At 29.6% G+C, this 22,213-nt stretch overlaps 4 protein-coding genes across 7 annotated transcripts; 2 read left to right on the top strand and 2 right to left on the bottom strand.

The window, feature by feature from the left end:
• The first annotated feature begins 6,381 nt into the window (after nucleotides 1-6,381).
• On the top strand, nucleotides 6,382-7,412 carry anox (acyl-CoA-binding domain-containing protein anorexia). The gene has a single exon (XM_088202581.1). The coding sequence runs from the start codon at nucleotides 6,589-6,591 to the stop codon at nucleotides 7,372-7,374; it is 786 nt and encodes a 261-aa protein (XP_088058707.1). The 5' UTR covers nucleotides 6,382-6,588; the 3' UTR covers nucleotides 7,375-7,412.
• A 2,534-nt stretch (nucleotides 7,413-9,946) lies between these two features.
• On the top strand, nucleotides 9,947-14,694 carry LOC148227439 (uncharacterized). Of its 3 annotated transcripts, none has more exons than XM_088202586.1 (4): nucleotides 9,947-10,048; nucleotides 12,776-12,987; nucleotides 13,524-13,717; nucleotides 13,781-14,694. In XM_088202586.1, the coding sequence occupies exons 2-4, from the start codon at nucleotides 12,782-12,784 to the stop codon at nucleotides 13,957-13,959; spliced, it is 579 nt and encodes a 192-aa protein (XP_088058712.1). In that variant the 5' UTR covers nucleotides 9,947-10,048; nucleotides 12,776-12,781; the 3' UTR covers nucleotides 13,960-14,694. The 3 variants fall into 3 exon arrangements, with proteins under 3 accessions (XP_088058712.1, XP_088058713.1, XP_088058714.1); XM_088202587.1 differs by having other exon boundaries at nucleotides 9,963-10,021; XM_088202588.1 differs by lacking the exon at nucleotides 9,947-10,048 and adding an exon at nucleotides 11,265-12,654.
• SuUR (Suppressor of Under-Replication) lies at nucleotides 14,540-17,231 on the bottom strand. Of its 2 annotated transcripts, none has more exons than XM_088202585.1 (6): nucleotides 16,958-17,231; nucleotides 16,315-16,455; nucleotides 16,059-16,248; nucleotides 15,822-15,991; nucleotides 15,539-15,751; nucleotides 14,540-15,477 (listed from the first exon to the last, which is right to left on the bottom strand). In XM_088202585.1, exons 2-6 carry the CDS (start codon nucleotides 16,453-16,455, stop codon nucleotides 14,947-14,949), a joined length of 1,245 nt encoding a protein of 414 aa, XP_088058711.1. In that variant the 5' UTR covers nucleotides 16,958-17,231; the 3' UTR covers nucleotides 14,540-14,946. The 2 variants fall into 2 exon arrangements, with proteins under 2 accessions (XP_088058711.1, XP_088058710.1); XM_088202584.1 differs by having other exon boundaries at nucleotides 16,966-17,230.
• Nucleotides 17,232-18,250: 1,019 nt separating this feature from the next.
• Nucleotides 18,251-20,971, bottom strand: Echs1 (Enoyl-CoA hydratase, short chain 1). The gene is made up of 6 exons (XM_088202822.1): nucleotides 20,827-20,971; nucleotides 19,462-19,638; nucleotides 19,123-19,271; nucleotides 18,848-19,052; nucleotides 18,584-18,771; nucleotides 18,251-18,510 (listed from the first exon to the last, which is right to left on the bottom strand). Exons 1-6 carry the CDS (start codon nucleotides 20,924-20,926, stop codon nucleotides 18,445-18,447), a joined length of 885 nt encoding a protein of 294 aa, XP_088058948.1. The 5' UTR covers nucleotides 20,927-20,971; the 3' UTR covers nucleotides 18,251-18,444.
• Nucleotides 20,972-22,213: the final 1,242 nt, after the last annotated feature.

The raw sequence follows: 22,213 nt of genomic DNA on the forward strand, positions 1-22,213 counted from the left end.
AAAGTTTTTAATTTTAATAATACATTAGATTTTTTCTGTCAATTTGTGTCAATAACATTTAAGAAATTTTCACATAATGGATGTGTTTGAAAATTGTGAAAAAAAAATAGAGGGGAGCGCCAAATAACATTTTTGCCTCCAGGCGCAAACTAATCCAGCTACGACACTGCCCAGAATTATTCATCACGAATCGTTAAACCCTCTACGTTTGACAGTTTATTGTGGCATTACTGCCCAAAAAGGCTTTTACCGTAAAAGGCTAACGTTCTAATTTATAAGAGACATATTTTTATTTTATAATAAAATTTACTTGAAAGGAACATTTTAAGCATCTTTAAGAACATAATAAATTTGACTGATAGTGATAGACAGATACAAGTAGAATGCATGTATGTAAAAAAATCAAAAAGTTATTCAGTTTTAAAATAATAACAATATGTGGTTTATGTAATTAGGCTAATTTAAAAAGAAAATTAAAATACAATATAATGTACATTTTAAAAAAAATTTAACTTAAGAAAATGATGAATTTTGTGGGATTTGTGGAATTACTATAGGCAATGTATTCAACAAAAAATTGCAGAGTGCGATAGTATTTTTTCTTTGTTGCAAAAGTGTGTTACAAAAAAGTACAAACCGTTAACTAGTATTATACAATATTCTTTCATATCTCAAAAGGTAATATAAATACAATTTCTTGAGGTTTCAACGATAATAATATAAATTTGAAGTATTCCAATTTACTCAAAATATACATCCCTTGGGTTATTTATTTACAGATCTGAACTTAAACCATTCTCCATAATTTAATTTGGTCTCTATATTTGTATACAAATAATACAATTTAAATGGATTATGTAAATAAGATAATATATGTTTCATGAATATCGCAATATGTACTACATAATAAATACATATTATGTAATATATAATATATTGCAAAATTCGTGGAACAACGCGTATAATTTTAAATTAAGCAACACAATATAACTAATTTGCAAACGCCTAATTAGTTTAGCTTTTGACCTACACCGCCCCAAATTAAATTGGTACTAAATATGTTCATACATATGATGCAATTTTAATTTTCCGAAATATCGCCACATTCTGACAAATGTTAAACAAACAGGTTTTACATGCTTTGGGCAGTTAACTTTTTTAAAACGAGACCCGTGCTAATAGCACCCTGTGACCCAGATCCTTTGAAAATGGGAACAACACAATGGTAAATTTTGGATACAGTCAACACAGACTGAACAATCATGATAATATTAACAATGGTTAATATTACACAAACCACGTTTGTTGTGAACTTGCTTACCCCAAGCACTAAGATTTCCAGTCAACTTAGTAACCTCCTCGAATAATAAACCGAGTAATTCACACATCGTCTGGAAACAAATCAACCCATATTCAAGCGCAATTATTTCATTTAATTAAGTAATAAAGGGACCTTATAGGTTTGTCGTATCTATCAATAAATTTAATATTGCAATTATGCCTTTGAGTGATTTGATAAATACTTTCGAATAAGCTCTTCACGATTTTTTTGTAGTTTTTCGCCGAATGGAAAAACTTTTTTATTTTTATATTTATATATTGCAGAGCTTTTGTGACTGAAATATTATTATATAATTATTACGACTATAAAATGGAATTTATAACAAACACTAAAATACTTAATGTTATATTTTATAATAAACAAACTCACACGTATGTAGTAGCGTTCATCATGGCTGATATTACCTTATTCCAACGATTTTAAGACGCCCTCGAGAATAAGACGCACCCTTATTTTTATTTGTAATTATTATCAATATACGCATTTAAAAAAATATTACACTACCCTAATTATTTAACGGCTTTTGAAGTGATCATAAACATATGAAATTATCGCTGAAAGCGATTATTTATTTTTGGTATATGCACGTGTAAACGCAGTAACAAATAAATTTGTGAGAAACAAATGGCTTTTAAACAGCCGAAACTGAAACTATTTACGTTGTTACATTCTGAATATAGAAAAAAACACTTATTTTAATAAAAATATGTAGGGTTATAATGGAGACATTAAAACATTACCGCCTAATCATCTGTAATTGATATAATAATGATTGACGGGAATTATTGATATCCTCCCTCCATGACAACCACATAATTACCTGAACATCAGTTTAGACCTTGTCTTCTAGTCACTTTAGACAATCACTTGACTTCAAAACTTTGCAATCAGCGCAGCTATTTCTGGGGACCTTTGCTGGTTGCGCCCCGAGATGACCTGGACCTCCCGGATGCATCACGCTGCCACTGAGCTGCACCACAGCCTGGAACAAAAGAGTATCACTTAAAATACGGTTCAAAACAATAATAATTATCAAACGTAACCACTAAATAAGCAAATATCATAACATTATGTAATCGGTGTATAATAAACATTATTTAAAAGGACGGAAATGCGTACCATACCGGCAAACAAAAACTAATAATCTTCAATACTGCTTCAGCTTTTATATATATACTTTATGGAGGCGTAAAAGCCTTCTCAAATATAATATTATTCGAGAGTGATTTAAATAATAACAATAAGCTTTTCATCTTATAATTTATTAAACGTAAATAGTACAAAATTACATAATTTTTATTATATAGAATTCATGGTATATAATATAAGTTTTCCATCGCTTATATACTTGAAAGCTGGACGAATACCACTGCGTAGTTATTCGTGCAACTCTTCCCTTTCATCGCCTCTTTGAGTGAACGGACGCTCGAGATACTCAGCGGATGCTAAAGCGCAGATCTAGGATCAATATTTTTTTTGCTACAAAAGAGTTTGTTCTATAACTCACGACGTTCCAAAACGTTTATTTAATTATTTAATAAAATTAAGATCACAGGTTAACGGAATGTGTCATGATGATCAAAAGCATAAAATGTATTAAAGCAATTAAAAATATCTACACATAAACGTATACATACATATTGTACAAATACATATACACATATAACTAAAAACATCCATAAAGAGTTAAGATCCTCCTGTAAACCCAAACTTGCTATATCTTTCTCAATTATGAATAATGATGAAATAGATAGCTCTCGAACTGACTGTGCTAACGCAAATAAGAATATAGTACTAAAACATTATGAATATTTTTAGGTATTAATAAAAATGGCCATCTATAATTATTATATTACTATTATTTAAAATCTTCGGCTTCACGATTATTTACCATTTGCTTTAAAAAATAATTATAAGTATTAAATTATTAAAAATAATTATAATAAAGGTCACCTGATATTCAACAGCAGAGCAAACTTCTGCACATATTTGGTACGTTGCTTCTTAATAGGGCTTCGAAACAAAATCGAGAAGCGGTTTGGTGTTTTGATTAAAATATAATTCGACGAAATTGGTAATAAATTTAAAATCTGCGCTAACTGTGCTAACTGACAACGATATGTAATATTACACAACGCAAATAAGTTGTTAGAAAATATTAACATCCTAAACTTGAACTTTTAAATAAGGATATAAAAAACAATTAGTTTAAGACAGTAGGTCTAGTTGAGATATTGTACTCTTGTGATGTTATTGCTTATATAATCTTAAAACTCACTGTTTAATTAAAATATCCATTTAAATCCTTATAGATTAAGAATTCGCGCAATGGGATTATACGATCTCGCTCGTTTCCATAAAGTTGGCTAAACGTTAGATGTAATGTACCTGAATTTCCAGTTAATTATGTTGTGTCTCTGAGAGCGCCGAAGTTTCTTATTTACTGAATCACATGGTACGTTGATGTACAAATCGTGGGTGTAGGTATATCTATGTATTACTATAAATATACTTTGTAGGAAAATGTTAAACTTTATTTGAAATTATTTCGCTTATGGACTTTGAAAGGTACTTTTAACAAACGTTGACGTTACTTGAGCAAACTTTGTTTACTTCACAATATTTTTTTCAACTAATAATAAAATATATTAGATTGACTTTTTAAAAGCAGCTGAAATAATGTTTCTCTATGTATTTTATAAACAGCAGTATGACATTTACTTTCGTTGTATCACTATATAGTTAACGCGCGGCGTGTGAACTATACAATGAAAGTTTAAATGTAACTTTCGCCTTAACCAAAATCTAAAGTTCAACGACCATAATTGATAACACATCAGGGAATATACACAAAAGACGGCTTAGAAAATGAATAATATACATTATAAATACTACTTAAATCGTAGAATATAATTTTATTATATTTAGATAATAAGGACGGAATAGCGTAGTCCATAACGTCCCAGACTAGCAACTTTGAAGTTGCGGGTTCGAGCCCCGGCAGCAGCACTTGAAATTTAAATTATTAAAAAAAGCACCCCCAGATGCAGTGACATCTATTAGTTATAAATTATATTACACTTAATTAACTATAATTATTAATATACGTAGATGTCACCGATACCCAGACATTCAGTCTGGTGGTTAATACTTACTTATAGGTATTTATTATATCTGATTGACTTACCCATTTGGTATAGATTTACCCCGTTGTAACGCATTGGACTTATGCCTATAAGGTTACAATAGAAGATTTAATAAAAATAAATAATAAAACAAAATAAATAAATTACACTGTACAATTTTTACACTGTATGTTATTTAATAAAATTAAATGAATTATCAATCTATATGTAAGTATGTAATATGACACAAATTGGCTATTAAAAATTACAAATAATACCACAACAAAAACTAATTTAATGATTCGTATGTAAAGGTTATAATAATATAAAATAAACGTTATAATAATTAAAATTACATTTTTTATCGAGAATTTTACATCGGGAGCGATACTCCTCTGTATGCGTCGGCGTATCGGTAGGTAAGCAGATTGCATCGCTTGCAGATCGGATATGTTGCGATCGGCGTATCGATATTAGATTTGTTACATCGATCTGAAGTTCAAAATCAAATCATTGGGGCTGATCGGAAAAGATTTTTTCATATCCTCTCGCCGACCAATCAATAGTTTCAGACTCCATAGAGTTGTCTCGTAAATTGCGTGTGACAATACAATGTACTCTGATGTATTTGATTTTCTCACTGTTGATATTCTGTCTTGCTTTGTTCTAAAGTCAGGCCTTTTATATTAACACTTTATGTTACGCTTGACTCATTATATTTTTTTTGTATTTATCCGTTAATTATGTTACGAGCTCAATACACACAAGAGTAAATTTTTAAAGCGATTTAATATCGATTTTTTTTCCTACTTAAAAGTTTATTTTTATCTAAAATCGTATTTAAATGAAATATATATGCTCGATGTAAAAAATGTATCATTAAATATATTGCGTTTTCATTCGCTAGAGTTTCTCAATATGTAATATATTACTTTTAAGTTAGGTAAGCTATAAAGTCATATTTTACTTATTCATACATGTTTTATTACAAGTATTGATAGCTATTATCACTATATATGTATATAAAACATTATAATAATTCTATAAAATATTTGTTTATTGAACGTTTATATATTATAATGTAACGTAAATAAAATACATGTGCATATAGCCAAAAAACGATGATACTTAAATTTTGCTATCTCGTGAACCGTCAATGCTGCAAAAAAATAAAAACACATTGGACACGGCAGCCGTCTAAATTTTACGACTTCATAAATTTAAATGGCTTGAAATGGACTTTCTGTTAATGATTTATTGTTTTTATGTAGTATTAAAATTATTAAAAAATTGATATGTTATTTTTGTCATTTAAATAATTGTGTTTTTGCCACTCCTAAATTGATATGTTATAGCCTAATAATAATTACATGTAGCTCTAAACATAAATATTAAATATTTAAAAATGACATCTATTCATTAAAATTATCTTTTATAACTACTAAACGTAAATGAGCCCTTTTTTATTAAAAAAAATACCAAATGTTACGTATGACTTCAAGATTATCAACCCCCCTTTTATCATATATGTTTTAGCTTACTTTATAATACAATAATATTGAATGTATAAATATCCCATTTCACAACCCTTTATCAAATCTCAGAGACATCTGTGAACTGGGCGAAAAAATAAATAGCTATCGAATAAAATAATAATGTAATAATATGTAACATATTTATTTAAAATCGTTTTTCTATTAATTTATATTATTTGAATAAACGTAATAATATTATTGCACTATAATAAATATAGTATCTCCCCCTCCCCTCAAATTAATTGATTAAATAATCTTCTAATAACTTAAACAAGTCATATTAAAGTACATTAGTATTTATTTATTATTATTTGTATTTTAAATCAACTGACAGCTTTATATTTTTATGAGCATGGCCAATAATCCTCGTGTTATAGCCATATCTAAATCGAAGAATAAAATACTGTCATTCCTTTGACAGTTCTTGTATATCTGCTATAAGATCGAAGCCAAAGAATAATTAATATTTGTGAGATTAGTCGTGTTATTATTAGCAAAACAATTTAAAATAAATCTCTTATTCGAAATTGACAAAAGTAGTAGCTTCATTTATGGGAAACATTGACTAGAAATACATAACCTCGAAATGGCAGAGGCTTTGGACACCTATTCTGATTTAGATTTATCAGATGTAGAAGACGATAATGATTTAAGTGAACTAAGTAAAAAATTTAGAGCTGCAGCCGATTATATGAAGAATTTGGTTGGCAGATTAAACCCTGAGAAATTATTGCAAATCTATTCATATTATAAACAAGGAAATGAAGGACCTTGCAATATTCCGCGTCCTAAATGGTACGAAATTCAGGCGAAGCAAAAATGGGACGCTTGGAATTCCTTAGGAGATATATCTCCTGAAGTCGCAAAGGAAAAATATATAAAAATCATAAGCGAATTGGAGCCCAACTGGGACAAAGACATCAAAGACAAGGATTCGTCGAAAGCCAAGAAAAATTCAAACAATTGGGTCACCGTCTCCAGTTTATGTAACAATGAAACTGATGAATTAAGCAGCGGAGCAAAGACTATTTTCGATTTTTGCAAAGAGAACAACGTGTGGCAAGTGCAATCAATTTTGAACACTGAGCCTAGTTTGCTGAACTCGCTGGACGAACAAGGTCTCGGTCTCTTACATTGGGCTGCGGACAGAGGCTACATCGACATGATCAAAATGTTAATACAGGCGAACTGTCAACTAGATTTAAAAGATGAAACTGGACAGACAGCTTTGCATTATGCGGCCAGCTGCGGACATAAAGAATGCGTCAAAATGTTATTAGATATTGGAATTGATAAACTTGTGAAGGATGAGGACGGTTGTACAGCTGTGGATATCACAAGTGATGAACATATTAAAAAAATGTTAGCATAATAGATATTAGCTTTATTTAATAAACACATAATATAAAAGCATTTGTTTTATTTTCTATTATATGACTTGTTTAAATAATAATAATACTTGGTTAGGAAAATGTTTTAAATTATTTAGACAATACTTAAAATTGGTTATATGTATGTTGGTCAGTAAAATTAAAATATGCAGTTCAGCCAAGATGAGCAAAAGATGATGCGTTCCATTAACCTAGAAGTATTATATCAAACACGTCCCAGCTGATGGGTGGTAAATTTGCGAAAATAGCTCATAATTATTTTCCATATCTTTTTTTGGCTAAAATGTAAACAAATTATGAAGGGGTGCAGCTATCTGGAGAGGCGCAGTATCATTCAAAGTTGTCTTCTGTGAAATGGTAAATCGGGACATTTAAAAAAAATCAATAGACTTAATTAGTTTTATCAAGTGGTATTTACTTATTTTGATAAAACTATTAGCAAACATATTGACCTAGTTAATAACCGTAAATATCCATCCTAATAATTACAATACAAGCAAAATATATAGTAATTTACTATTTGAACTTCATACGATTTTGTTTTAAATGTATCAGGTTGTCCCATTAGTATTTGCGTTTTTTTCTTACATTTGCAAAAATGTATAACTTTTTATAAATTAACTATAATTTCATTATTCTTTCGATGTTTGCTAACAGTAGTTTTATCAATGATGCTATTTAGTAACAAGATATTTTTTTCGGTATTTTCAACCCTAAATCAACAATGGCAGTGGATATAAAATAATATCAGTTAAGCTATATTATGCTTTATGAGATTCAACTCGGTCATAATGCAACAATCACAGTTACAAAATCGCATTGGCAGTGATGCTATTAAATTTAGAAAGTGTCAAATGTGGTTCTAAAAATTTCGTTCCGAGAGTTTTGATATTGAATATATACGTAAGGGTGGGTAATCCATAGGGGTTGTTAGTGATGATATAAGGGCTACCAGCAAAGCAGGTCCGAGATTAACGATACAGAAGCTAGCACAAAAGCTCAACGTGTCGCCTACATCAGATCACAGACATTTAAAAAGCTAGGTGCTAATTTGTAGAATATGTTATTTCATAATTTGTCCGAGGAAAACATCGCGCAGCGAATCTCAATATGCCAATAATTAATGATTCTAGAACAGAAATATTTATTTTTGAGTTGAAATATTACTGAAGATGAGAAGTGGATCCTTTAACACACGCCATGAAAATCAGTGGTTAGATGTCAATCAACTTTCAATTTCAACCCTGAGAACAGAATTACACTCCAATAATATAATTCTATGCATTTGGTGGGATATAAAGGACCTAATTCATTATGAGTTATTCACTTTTAAGGGAAAAAAACAGTATGTTAGTGTGTCCAAAAGACGATGCAATTGACCCGGCCACATCTTTATCTGCGATTCGCCAAAGCTGTCTCAAACCAGTATATAAAATATGTGACACTTGGTCGCAGACAGGCGGAGGAAGACGCTTCAGAGACTACATTAGAATCACAGCACGAGACATCAGCGGTTCGCCCAGCATCATCACGACATATCACAGCTGGCAATAATTCAACTTGACATTTCAGCAAAGACTCTCTGACTTTCAGAACCAGTCATTTTAACTCCACCACCTAATAACTGCAGCTACATTTCCATATGCTTAATATAATAAACTGTTACCATCTTTTTGCCTTCTATTTTATCGGCAATGTCACACCAATGTAGGTTGAATTATTGTAAAGTAATATAATATACTTAGTTGTGAAGTAATTCGCAGCTACTACTTAATCGTTCCGAAAGATAATTATCATACCGCTATAACAATGACGTCAAAGTGTCATTTAATGATAATTAGATTTCATTTATTATCGAAGCGTGGGATTTAAATATACGTTGATGGATATTCTAAATTGACAATTTTAATTTATTAAATAATATGTTGGCGAAATGCATTCAGGACGAATCTATAAATGCGACAAAGTGAATGTAAACCCTACCGCTCTCTATTGCGAAATTTACGGTGTGATCCAAAAATGTTTTCATAGAAAAGAAGCCCCAAGGGCGGTAGGATATACCCAAAATGTTTTTCTAGAGACGTTATTGCGACATTTAAAAGAAAACTCGTCTTCCACAAATTTTGCAAAGCATCCAGAAACCCGCTCGCTTAAACAGAGTTTTGAACCTTACGGAACCAACCATGATGATCTCGCGCCACCAAGATGTAAAAATTATGATGAGATTCAGAGAATATAAAAAAAATATTATCAATGATTCCGGAAGTTTTGGATATTCGTCAGCTTTGAGCAGTGCCCACAATCTGTACAGACAAATCCGATGGAATTTTTTTTTATGATTATAAGGATATCGCTGATGCTTTCGTCGAGAATTTTTACTCTGTCAATGGCAAAAAAATGTATATTTCTTACAAAATAGTTACAGGAAAAATCAGTTTTTAATATGAAAAAAAATGCTCATTATGATTATTATATTGTGTTATATTGGTTTGAGAATCTCTGGTAAAAGGAGAGCAAAGCATTTCGAATTCATGGTGTGTTAACCCATTTTATCTCAGTTTTGGTTCGCACGGGAAGTGAGCGTCTCCTGTTTTACATTCCAAATTTTAGTGTTGATTTTATCTGCAGGTTATTTCGCGTTCGTTAAATTAAAAGGTTAAATTCATTGTTACATCTGATGCTATTGATGAGTATATGATATTAATTTATTTTAAATATGCATGTAAATCTGATGAGTTATTGGCTTATGTAAATCTGACGAGTCGAGATTTTTTATATTGCAAATAATGCAGGATTTAAATACTGTTTTACTTATGACGAAATATATTCGTGAGAATGTGATAATAATGTTAATGTATAAATGAGTGTGTGTAGCATAATTTCTTGGTGTTTATTCCGGAAACATGTCCTTGACACTATCCTGCTCGCTTAAAAAAGGCGTGTTACTTTTAAAATATACGTACACATGTGTACTGCGTAAAAATGTAAACTTGGCAACGAACCGTTATAGAAATCTCTTGCATTAAATCACTAAAAATAATTACTACTCCTGAAATAACTTCTTCCCGATTCTGAATCACAAATAGTGCCATACAAATTAAAACTGGAATCAATATAATACAAGTCACATTAACTTACCTTCAAGTAAAATGTAAAAGAACTATTACGTGTTATTTGTTATTAAATATGTGTATTTCAACCTTTATTTTTAAAGATAACTCGACATTTTCATCACAAAATTATATTTTTGAGTGATTTTTATTTGAATTATAATACAGTTTTGAATAGGATGTGTCTTATAATAAAACAAACTTACACGAAATTCTTATTTTGGTGAAAATCAAAATAGAATACATTCGGAAAACAGACCAACAGTGTCACTCAGGTAATTTAACTATATCGAGTTATTGTCAGTCACGTGACCTCTTGATCGATTGTTTTATATACTTTTCTTGTGACACATCTGCAATTCAAGTCGTGCAGAAGTTTATTTTTACAAGTATATTTTTATATTCGTCCGATTTTAAAAAAACTAGTCTTAAAAGTGATCATTTTCTCTAAATTTTTATATATAGTGTATTAAATAAATTATTGATATTGATTCTAAGCCACAACAATATTTACAGAATAACCCTGTAAACAGTATATTTTAATATTTTCACATTAATGTGTGTTAAATATAAAAAAAGTATGTAGAAATGTAAATTAGTATACATTTCAACATTCATTAAACATGGATACGACCAAATAATATGATAAGACAACATCCGTTTTATAGTTATATTTCATAGATTATATACTCTTTTTATTTTATCTTTTTATACATACATATACATACATTCATGTTTTTACATAATATGTATGCATATAATTATATATGAAGACCTAAAGGCTAGAACATGTTAACTGACATAAATGTAATTTTGAAATATGTATTTAGACATTTGCAAATTTATTTATATTACATATAACTTATAGTAAGTTTTATTGTAGAGCTTATTAAAGTTTTAAAAAACAGATATTATTTTATTTATACATTGAAAATCTACGAGCTATTCTATGAAAATGTACGGGAGGCGCGTTAATTTTTTAGAATACAAAGTTATAATAAATAATAATAAATTAATATTATTTTCGTAACAGTATTTAAATCACTTACATTTGTACAATATGCGTGTTATTCCCGTAGCCTTGAGACTCGTGACCTCTAAATCTTAAATTTCGAACTTCATAGCTAGACCTGGTCTGACGTGTTGTAGAAAGCGACTGCTTCCTCGTTAACGTCGTACTGGTCGATACTCGGCGTAGCTCTGCTTGGTATGAGTACGGCCGAACTCTAGTGTATTCGGAGTAGAAAGCCAAGTAGTAGAATAGTAAGTTATGTTCTGACTAATGGAAGATCCTGATGAGAATATCAAGAATACGTTGTGTTCGCACGTATATACTAGTTTGGAGTTAGAGAGGGTGCTTTGCTCTCTTCTACTCTCTTCTAATAATAATTATTGCTAGTTTCATACAAATAATGGTGTAATATCCGTCTCACGTGTATTCTATTTCAACCTCTTTAAAAAAAAAGAGGGACACAGCAATATAAATTTATATGAAAACAATGCATTGATCGGTTAAAAGAATCGTTGTTCTCAGAATTCATATATTTAGTTAGACGTCCGTACAACCTAGTTTAATATCGGTCAAATATTAAGAAATCAGTGATAGCCGGCCAATTAAGTGCTTCTGCTGAATGCTACATGCTAACTGTAATTTCTGAACAGGGTATAGTAGTTATTATTATAACATATTTTCGGCAAATATGTCAGTTAAAATATTCTTGTCTTAGTGTCTTCATATCATATATTATCACTTCTTGCATACATATTATATATTAATTATATTCTTGGAAAAAGTGCCAATAAAATTACAGTGAAAACATAGTACATAGTGATTTAGTTTTATTTCATTTATTAATAAAGCTATTTCATTAAGTTTATTGACCCCTGCTATAGACAATAGATACAATTGAATGATATTACACAATATTTTATTTAATAGTTCCGACAATCTATAACAATATATTCACACTCGACATTTACAAAATAAGGTTTAACATTTAGTCATCAATCTGTGAACCAATGTATGCATAATACAGGAATAGAACTCAATAGCATAAATATTTATGCATCTGATGTTTGGTTTCAAACTGCCTCGACTAAGAAATGCAAAGTAAATTCAACTTTGTTTGCGAATAGTAATATCCTGTCTGTGTGCGTATTGTTACAATTTATTTATAATTTTTAATTTATTAATATTATTTATTATATATATTATATTTTATTATATATGTATATATTACATATAACATTTATTAATAATTTTTATTTTCAGTAATTTATGAAGGGACAAATAATGAAAATTGTGATGCTGAACAAACGTAGAATATTAGTTGGCGCTATATTGAGTGTCGTGTGCTACCTTTTATTGCGCAAGAGAGAATATGTGTTAGAAGTGGAGACTGTTATAAAAAATGTTAAGCCACAAGTTGTGTGGGAATTCTCTGCTGATTTTAGCAATGTCAAAAAATTCTTGATCCCTGAAATGTAAGTGATAATTATACGATACAATGACCTTGCACTCTTTTTACCATTTAAATTTCATGCTAGATCTGTGTAGTTTTATTTTTTAGATAACGTTGATTCGAACTATAATACATTGTATAATCAGAATGAATTCATTTAATTTCAGTTAAATTAATTATTATAGACTTGTCTAGTATAAATAACCTAATTATAGAAGTATAATAGATTCTATGTATCACTGCAATAACAGAAATTGTTATGTTGTGATGAATATTCTAAGCATTTGTTGTAGCTATTAAACAACTTTGAATTGATTCAATTTGTATAATGTATTATAGTAAATTATAATCAATAATTAGAATATATTGAAAAATGACAATATTTAAAACAGGTACATATTTAAAACTTAAAAAAAAATATTGACGATACCTAAATCATTATTATTACTATTGATAAGATATTAGCGTGCAAATCTACATGCCAATAGAATTATATTATTTCTATGGCAAAATGTTAATGTACAGTATTAAGTGAATAACAATTATTTTTTGTTGTAGAGAGGATTTTACAATTTTCGAAGAAAGTGGAAACTTTGATCATTGGGAGTACTCGGTTAAGTTTGCTGAAGCTATACCGGTCTGGCCTCCTTTATATTCTATAAATACTGGAAAGTATTTAATATACACAAGCAACAATAAATATATGATATCGACGACACAAACTGGATGTTACTACGGTGAATCATTATGCGGTAAGGTTTTATTAAAATGTGCATATTTATTATTATTTGAAATTTATATAAAATATTTTGTAGCTAAATCCATCGCTGAACTAAAGATGAGCACTTTTAACAAACATGATACCTTATACAAAGAAAAGATAATATATGAATGTATACCATTGCTTAAAAGTTGGTGTCTAAGTGTATCAAATTTTACAAGAACAAGTTATATAAACAACTTGAAAGCTTACTTTAATAATAATAAATATTAATTTATTCTTTTTCATATATTTATAGTGTAAATTTAATATTATATTAAATAGTGACATTGTTTAATATATGGTTTAAATTAAAATATAATGTAAAAAACGATTTTTTTCCTTTTTATTTATTATAGAAAAACAAACATGAACATATATGTATATGTAAAATTTTATAATAACATGGATTCAAATAATAAATATATACTTCTACAAATTATTTGTAATTGTAAAGTTTTTGGCAGAATATGTGTAAAACTAAAAATGACTTGATATAATAATTCCATTATGTCCTGTTTATTACATTTTTTTATATTTTTAATATGTATTAAACAAATAATATACTGATACTTTCTGTACATACACAACTCATAAAAAAATGCAGATTTTTAAGGGAATGTTATAAACAGTAAGGTATATTAAATTATAATAAAAGACATGCACCAAAATTAGAGAAAAATAACTTAAAAACCACATCCAAAATTAAAAACAATACATCATACACAAAGCATAGTTTGGATATCCAAAACCATAGTATAGTATGAATATAAATTACAAATTAATAATAAAAAAATATTTGTAACAAACCAAATTGATTATTTAACACATTTTTAATGCTTTTATTAAATAGATAATAAAACTTCTAATACAAAAATACATTAAAAACAAATTTCTTTGAATAACAACATATTAACGTATGAATTTCGTTAAGCATGTCAAATGACAGGGTTTTAAGGGACGTATTCCAAGGATTATATAATATAACAATATAATAACATGTTATTATTAATATTCAATCACTAATATTTATTTACTTAATTTAACACGCATTGAATTTATAAAAATATATATTACTTTTTACTAGCATAAGTATCAAAAAAATTATAGTTTGATCAAATAAAATTTTATGTAAACACGTTTAATAAATATTACTACATTAAGTAGCTTACATATACAGTAACAAAAATCATTATTTATCATTCCTAACACCAAAAGTGACTATCTTCTGTAAGTGCTAGAGCCGAATAGTATATCATCGAGTAGTTTGAAGTGTGACGTTTTATTCACCTGAAAGTTTTCCGATGATTCCATGCTTTCAACGTGTGATTCTTCTCTTTTGTCATCTTGTATATTTAGCAATTGTGCTGTACATTTTTGAGTTTTAAAACTCCTAGGTTTGGGTGAGCTAGTAAATATAGACTCTAATATTCTATTGGGTAATCTATCGCTAGTACGCATGCAATCGTCATTTTTCTTCGGTGATATGTTATTGCCAGGATCTTCGTCTGAATCAACATCAATTACGATCACATTCGGTTCTTTTGGCTGCTTATTGCGTTTTATTTTAAGACCGGTCGCATCCTTTGTGCCTTTTGATTTGATTCGATCGTCTATTTTATTTAAATCGAGAAGCGTTTCAATACTCGGGTTTAACTTTGATGGTATAATGGGAACACAATAGTAAGATATTAATTCAACATCTCCGTTGGAATCTTTATCTTGTCTGTGTACCAAGTTTTCACAACACATCTATAATAATTTATAAAAATCACAATAGCAAAAAAGTTCATATTTTACAATAAACACAAACCTTAATATCGACAAGTGGAAGTTCATGAGCTACCATATTCTGCGTTCTTCTCAAAACCCAAGTCTTACAATACAAATGCAGAGATTGCCTTTGTGTCCATGCTGTTATTAAATTAGAGCTATCTACAGCGAACCGATCCTTAAAGTCTTTAAAGGGCAAATTTATATTTGGAGCGATGAAAGTTAGAATATCATACAAATTTTTTAAATTAACCTGTTAAAATTATATTCAGAATGAGTATCGATTATGTTTCAATCTTAAATCACACAACTAAAAAACTCACCATCAGATTTTCACTTTTCAACCAAATTTTGAATCTCGATTTGATTTTACCTAGTACTTTTAGAACTTGATTTGGATCTAAATCGTCTATAACGATAATTCCCCATTCTAAATTCTTTAAAGCAGATGAATCGTCTAATGTCGATAATGTAATACTCTGTATAGGATTTTCTGTAGATAAAACAAATAAGTTTATTTATATTATATATTTATTTATTATGATGTTAGAATAACGAACCTTTGTTAAATAGCGATACGGAAGACTGGGACCAGTATTTTATGTGAAAAAACCAAGGATCTAGTTCGGATTTATTGCACAAAATCAATGCATTTATGTTTGGAATTGCTAGTTGTATGGCAGATATATAAACGATCGTTTGAAGAGTTTTTCCTAAGCCACTGTCGTCATTTAAAATAGCACCATTACCCTATAATCGTTATTATAAAAAAGAATTAGATAATTTTGTAAAAATATAAGATTAAAATATTATTACCAGTATATATTGTTTATGTAAAAATCTGATTCCATCAATTTGAAACAGTCTAAGATGTCTAGCATATTTATTTGGTATTGTCACGTCGGCATTGATTGATGAGGTTTCTTTTTTAGATAAGTATAATGTTGAGTCAGCCATCTATAAAAAATATTATATGTCAATAAAGTTGAAGTAGATAAAAAATAAAAATTATTTCAATAACTTCTGGCATGTATTTTTGCATTGTATGGATTTATATGTTAATCTCGTGTAATTAAAGGTGGTTATCAAAAATAATACAGTTGTATCAAAGTGCCCGTAACATCGTTAAAATGTTACAACAAAGTACTTCCTGATAAATAATGCAATGAAAAATCATCGGGTTCTTATAACTTAACACACACAAATTCAAAATTACTGTCCAACGGTAATAATAATTAGGTGAGAGCATGCATTGGTCAAAGCAATGAACACCCTATGAATAATTTAGCAACAAATCCTTTTCTGGAGATTTACTTTACATAAATTTGCACAAACAATTGGTAATACGAAATAAAGTATTTATTTAAATGCACATATCTGTTAAAATAATTCCCTCCTAAATCGCACCCATATGAAAACATCAGCATTATGAGTGTATTTAAATAATATATGGACTAACTAGTATACCTATGACAACTGTTGATTGACACGATTCAGAATAGTCAGGGTCATCAGCAAGATGTATAGCATTTCAAGGTAGAAAAGTGCCACAAAAACGGAGAAGCTCGTCTTGTAGCCATCGAATTCGTCGAATTCTTGCATATTGTTCACTTCTCTACATGGCACTCGAAACGCTTACTGAATTTGTGCTATGCTTTTCAATTGTCACCACAACCTCAATCGCAATGACAGTTGACAGCCAAGTTTAGTGCTGCCACTGTTAAAAATTTCAACTAATCCATATTGCGCATTTTATTAGATGTAGATAATATGAACCTAACCTAAACAAACTAATCATTATACCGTTATTATATTATTTTAGGTTAGGTTTGCACTTTCGAGACAAATGGACGTTTCGCAACTGTCAAATTTGATAACTATAAAATATGTTTATTTTCATTTACCATTCCATACAATAAATTTATAAAAGTGCGAGCGCTGATTGGCTAACGGGAACATGCGCACAGCTTTGAGTCACGGGAAACGCAGTGGGAAGTAACAACTACCTATTGTAATATTATACTTTTTGCAAATAAATATCAAAATAACATTTTTATTTTTCTTACTCGATTCATATTGGATACAAAAATTGCAATAATTAGTTGTGGGGGCCAATTTATAGTTTCATTTCAATTTCGTTATGGGCAAAACTTGGCAGCACTCTGGTAGCACTGGCGCGACACTGGCAACCTTCAGCGCTCGCGTGCCCCGTTCCAAAAATAATAGTTATTCGTAATTAAATATCGTCCAGATGGAATAGCATTCAAGTTTTATGTGCTTGTGCAAAACATCGTCTCGACGATTATTCTTTCGAAGGCTACATACTCTCTAAGATTATTTTTCAGTAGAACTCTTTCAACCACCAATAGGGTTACCGAAACGCCGCATGATTTATTAATATTATTGGCCAAATCACGGCTTGACCTCGAAAAATGAGACTGACGCTAGATACAATGTAAAATGTTTTTTATTTCAAATTTAAGTACCACGAATAAATGTAATGTTTTATTGTAAATTTGTTTAAAAAAAGCTTAATATTATTACAATGAGTATTTTTGATAATAAATTTAATTCTTTAATCATATTTTTGCCATTTAGCTATAAAAAAAATAGACAAGGGGCGCTTAATTTTATATTTGCCAAGGGCGCTAAAATCACTACTGTGACTGGAAATTTGCATATAAAAATTGTTAGTTAAATCAATATTTATGATATATCTAATGATGCAACGATAATAATCAATAAAAAAAAATTAACAAAATAAATGTGTATTAAATGCATTTCTTATACAAATTATATTATTAAAAAAATATATAAATGTGTATCAAGATTAATGCAGCAATCAGTGCCATTTGTGTACAATATAAAAATAGTTACATATATGATATTTGTATATATTGAAAGTTAGATTGTTAATATTTCTTGTATTTTCATCAAATTATTAATTTATTCATTGGTGAAGTTTGGTGGTCTTTTTTCGACAAAAGCGCTCATACCTTCAAGACGGTCTTTCTGCAATAAATAAAATATCATACATTATTAAGAATAACAAAAATTAGAAACAATTTCTTTGATTTTTGCTTACAGTTGCAAAAGTGCCATGGAACATTCTCTTTTCATACAATAATCCTTCTTGTAATGTAGTTTCATACGCTCTATTGACTGATTCTTTACACATTTTCACAATCAACGGAGAGTGAGAACTGATCTTCTCTGCCAACTTGACAGTCTCTTCCATAAGTTTATCAGCCGGGAAAACTTTGCTTACCAAACCTACGTTTTATTCATTAATACTTATTATAATAATAATATTTTTTTATTGATTTGAAATACTACAGTAAATACAAACCCATCGTTTCAGCTTCTTGCGCCGATACGAAATTTCCAGTTAAGCAGATTTCCATGGCTTTTGATTTTCCTACAACTCGGGTTAACCTTTGAGTACCGCCGGCTCCGGGAATTGTTCCAATCGCGATTTCGGGTTGTCCAAACTTGGCTTTGTCGCCGGCATAAATGATGTCGCACATCATTGCAAATTCGCAACCGCCTCCCAACTATAAAACATAAATGTTTTTAATATATGATGAATTTAAGCGATAAATATTTTATTAAAAATTAACTAACAGCGAAACCGTTTACTGCTGCGATTACAGGTTTAGAACAGTTTGCTACGTTGCTCCATTCCGATAAGAAGTTATCTCTAATACAACTGGAGTAACTATTGTGTTGCATTTCTTTTATATCAGCCCCGGCAGCAAAAGCCTTTTCACTACCTAAAAACATAAATTGAGAGTTAAAAATATTTGTTACATAAAAATGTGCGTGCATACGGTACGCTATGATAAGATAAACATATATTTTTACATTCATGATAAACTATACAAATATTAGATCAAGTGATCTTGAAACTTGAATAAACACTGGGGAATTTGACGGTGCGAAATTTTAATCGAAAATAAGTACCGGTTACGATGACGGCTCCGATGCTCTTGTCGTTGTCGAACTTGCTGATGGCGTCTATGACTTCCGACATCAAACCGATGCATAGAGCATTGAGGGCTTTGGGGCGATTCAACGTAATCACGGCCACATTCTTCTTTGCTCCGGTAACTTCAGTTTTGATGTATTCATAATTGGGAGCTGAAATTTTAATAAGGCAGACATTAATTATTATAATATTTTTTTAAAATACTAATCAGTGACAGTTATATTTATACATAAAGTTCAAAATGAAGTTGACCTTTGCAAAGATATTGGACGATTTCACAAAAAAATATTATTTTTAAAAATTGCTTTGTTAATGAGATTTATATATTTTATAAATATATGAACTTTCAATAATGTAATCGTCCGATAGCTATGCAAAGGTCAACTTGTAATAAATTACATTTATCTATGAGATAAAAGGTTTATGAACCGAAACGGATAAGCAAGGTATTTGGTTGTGTTAACTAAAACGAAAATTATAATGTATGTGATATAATAATGTATTGCATATGAAAAAGATACTATAGGTGTTCCACCTCAAACATATTACCTCAAAATCTCATTTTAGAATGGAAAATTTTTAGTTTAAAATGGATTCCATGGGTTTCATTAATGATGTCACACGTTTTTCGTGAATTTTCTACCCTATGTCACAAGATTTCATTGAGCCAGACTCTTGTTTGTTTCACACTGTCACAATTTCGCTGATCACCCTGTCCCTAAATCTGTGACATAATTAATGCTATTAACTATGCTATTAACGACAAACGTCTTCGAAACATAAATTTAAAAAGGAAGTAGTGCAAATACAGTGACTAAAAACATGTTTAGTATAAGGTGAAGGTTTAAAAGGTTTCGTTCTGCGAATATGAAATTGATGACAAATATCTAAATGCGATCGACTCAAGAAAACTTTAAGTCAAGATTTAATATTGACCAATCAAACATTATAAGATATCAAAAAATCAGCTGAATACTGAAATAATAATAATAATAATAAAAAACAACAAAAACCCTTTTTGACCCTACACAAAATCACAAAACAATAACTAATAACTTAAGAACGATTAAAACCTGCAAGAGTTTCCAACAACTCTAGTATCAGGAAAGCGTAAAGTCATATGAAAATAATGTCCATAAAGTACAATAAAAAAAAATATTGATGCCTAATCTAACTCGTTTTATTCAGACCAAGCACGCGGGCTTGGCGTAAAAAACAAATTCAAGGACACATTTAGGTGTACTTTGCACCAACAATAATTTAATCTAAGGAGCAATAATGTATGTATTTTAATGGAACCGGTTTATTTTGAAACGTGGATACGAAATATATACACGAACCTGTGCTGTACAACTTGGTGGCTCTGACGGATGCGAGCTGAGCGCAAGAAACGAGACGGGGTCCCGTTGTTAAAATACGAAGCAAACTTGTGGCAGACATTTTGTTCGCAACACGTACAGAGCGGACGAGTTCTAATTATGCAGTGAGCCGGCAACGGTGTTGCCATTCAAAATAACTTCTCAACATATATACAATGTATTGCATAAAGTTAGCTATTTTATTTTTTAATAATTAAATAACTGCGGTTTTATTCATAAACTAAATTTTTTTTGGTCAAAATTTTCAAGGAGAAAGCAATATTTTTTTTAAATAAATAATATTAAAAAATGCACCACCATTGAATTCTATAACATAGCAGCCCTGTTAATTTTGTAATGTCAAGAGTTACAAAAAGGATACTACCATTTGCAATAACCATTTATGTAAACAAGGAATTTTGACTCTAAATGGAATATGAAGTCGGTTTAATCCAATGTTAATCTGCAAAAGCCTTAATTTTTAAGTTATATAAGTAAATACAAATTCTTTGATTCCCTCATAAAATTGTTTGTTTGGTACCATTATCGTTGATATACTATACTTTTCGGCTTTTATTACTGTATTCTTCATACAAATGAATTATTATAATTGGTGAATACTATTATTTTGTAGTGCCGGAGTAAGCCAGCACGGGACCTGTAGCAAATGTTATTAAGAGGCCCTTGGTTTACTTAGGATATAAAATAAAACACAACTTTTACAAACAAACTTTTCTCGAATTAATGTGAGCAAATTTGTAAATAACACTAGTCAAATCAATTTCTCTAAATAAATCATATTTAATATTCATTAAAGTAAAGTATCCTATCATGTTCCTAAATTCATTTTTTATACGCTTTAATGTCGAAAAAAAAGAAAAAAGATTGCTCGATTGCAAAGACGACGAGTTGGCATATTGGTCTGTACTTTATCAAAGATATTGGCCTGAAAATGTTAATACTCAACTGAAATTTTGATAAGTGGAAATTAGAAACTTGTTAACCAGACTGCATCTAAATGATTTGTGGATATCCAGAAAAACGGTTGCATTTGATACGGACTCTGAGTACATTTTCTTCAAGTGAATGTGAACGCGAGTTTTAGCAAATGAATCTAATCGCCATCCCAACAAAAGTTTCGTTGAAGATTAAGATAATTTCAGCACTTTTGTTCAGCAAATTTATCAGACCACCTGAGACTTTTCGCTCCATCAAAGTACGTTGATCTGCAATTACTCAGAAGACGACATTCGGCCATAGATACCCACAGTAAGGAGATTTATTAGACGAGAATTGGACAAAACTTGGAATTTACTATGAATATTTGTCTTAAATACAATATATTAAATTTATCTTTGGAATTGAATAT

This window comes from Plectrocnemia conspersa, unplaced genomic scaffold (assembly GCF_051122295.1).
Source record: "Plectrocnemia conspersa isolate PC_06_02 unplaced genomic scaffold, ASM5112229v1 ptg000013l, whole genome shotgun sequence".
Lineage (NCBI taxonomy): Eukaryota > Metazoa > Arthropoda > Insecta > Trichoptera > Polycentropodidae > Plectrocnemia > Plectrocnemia conspersa.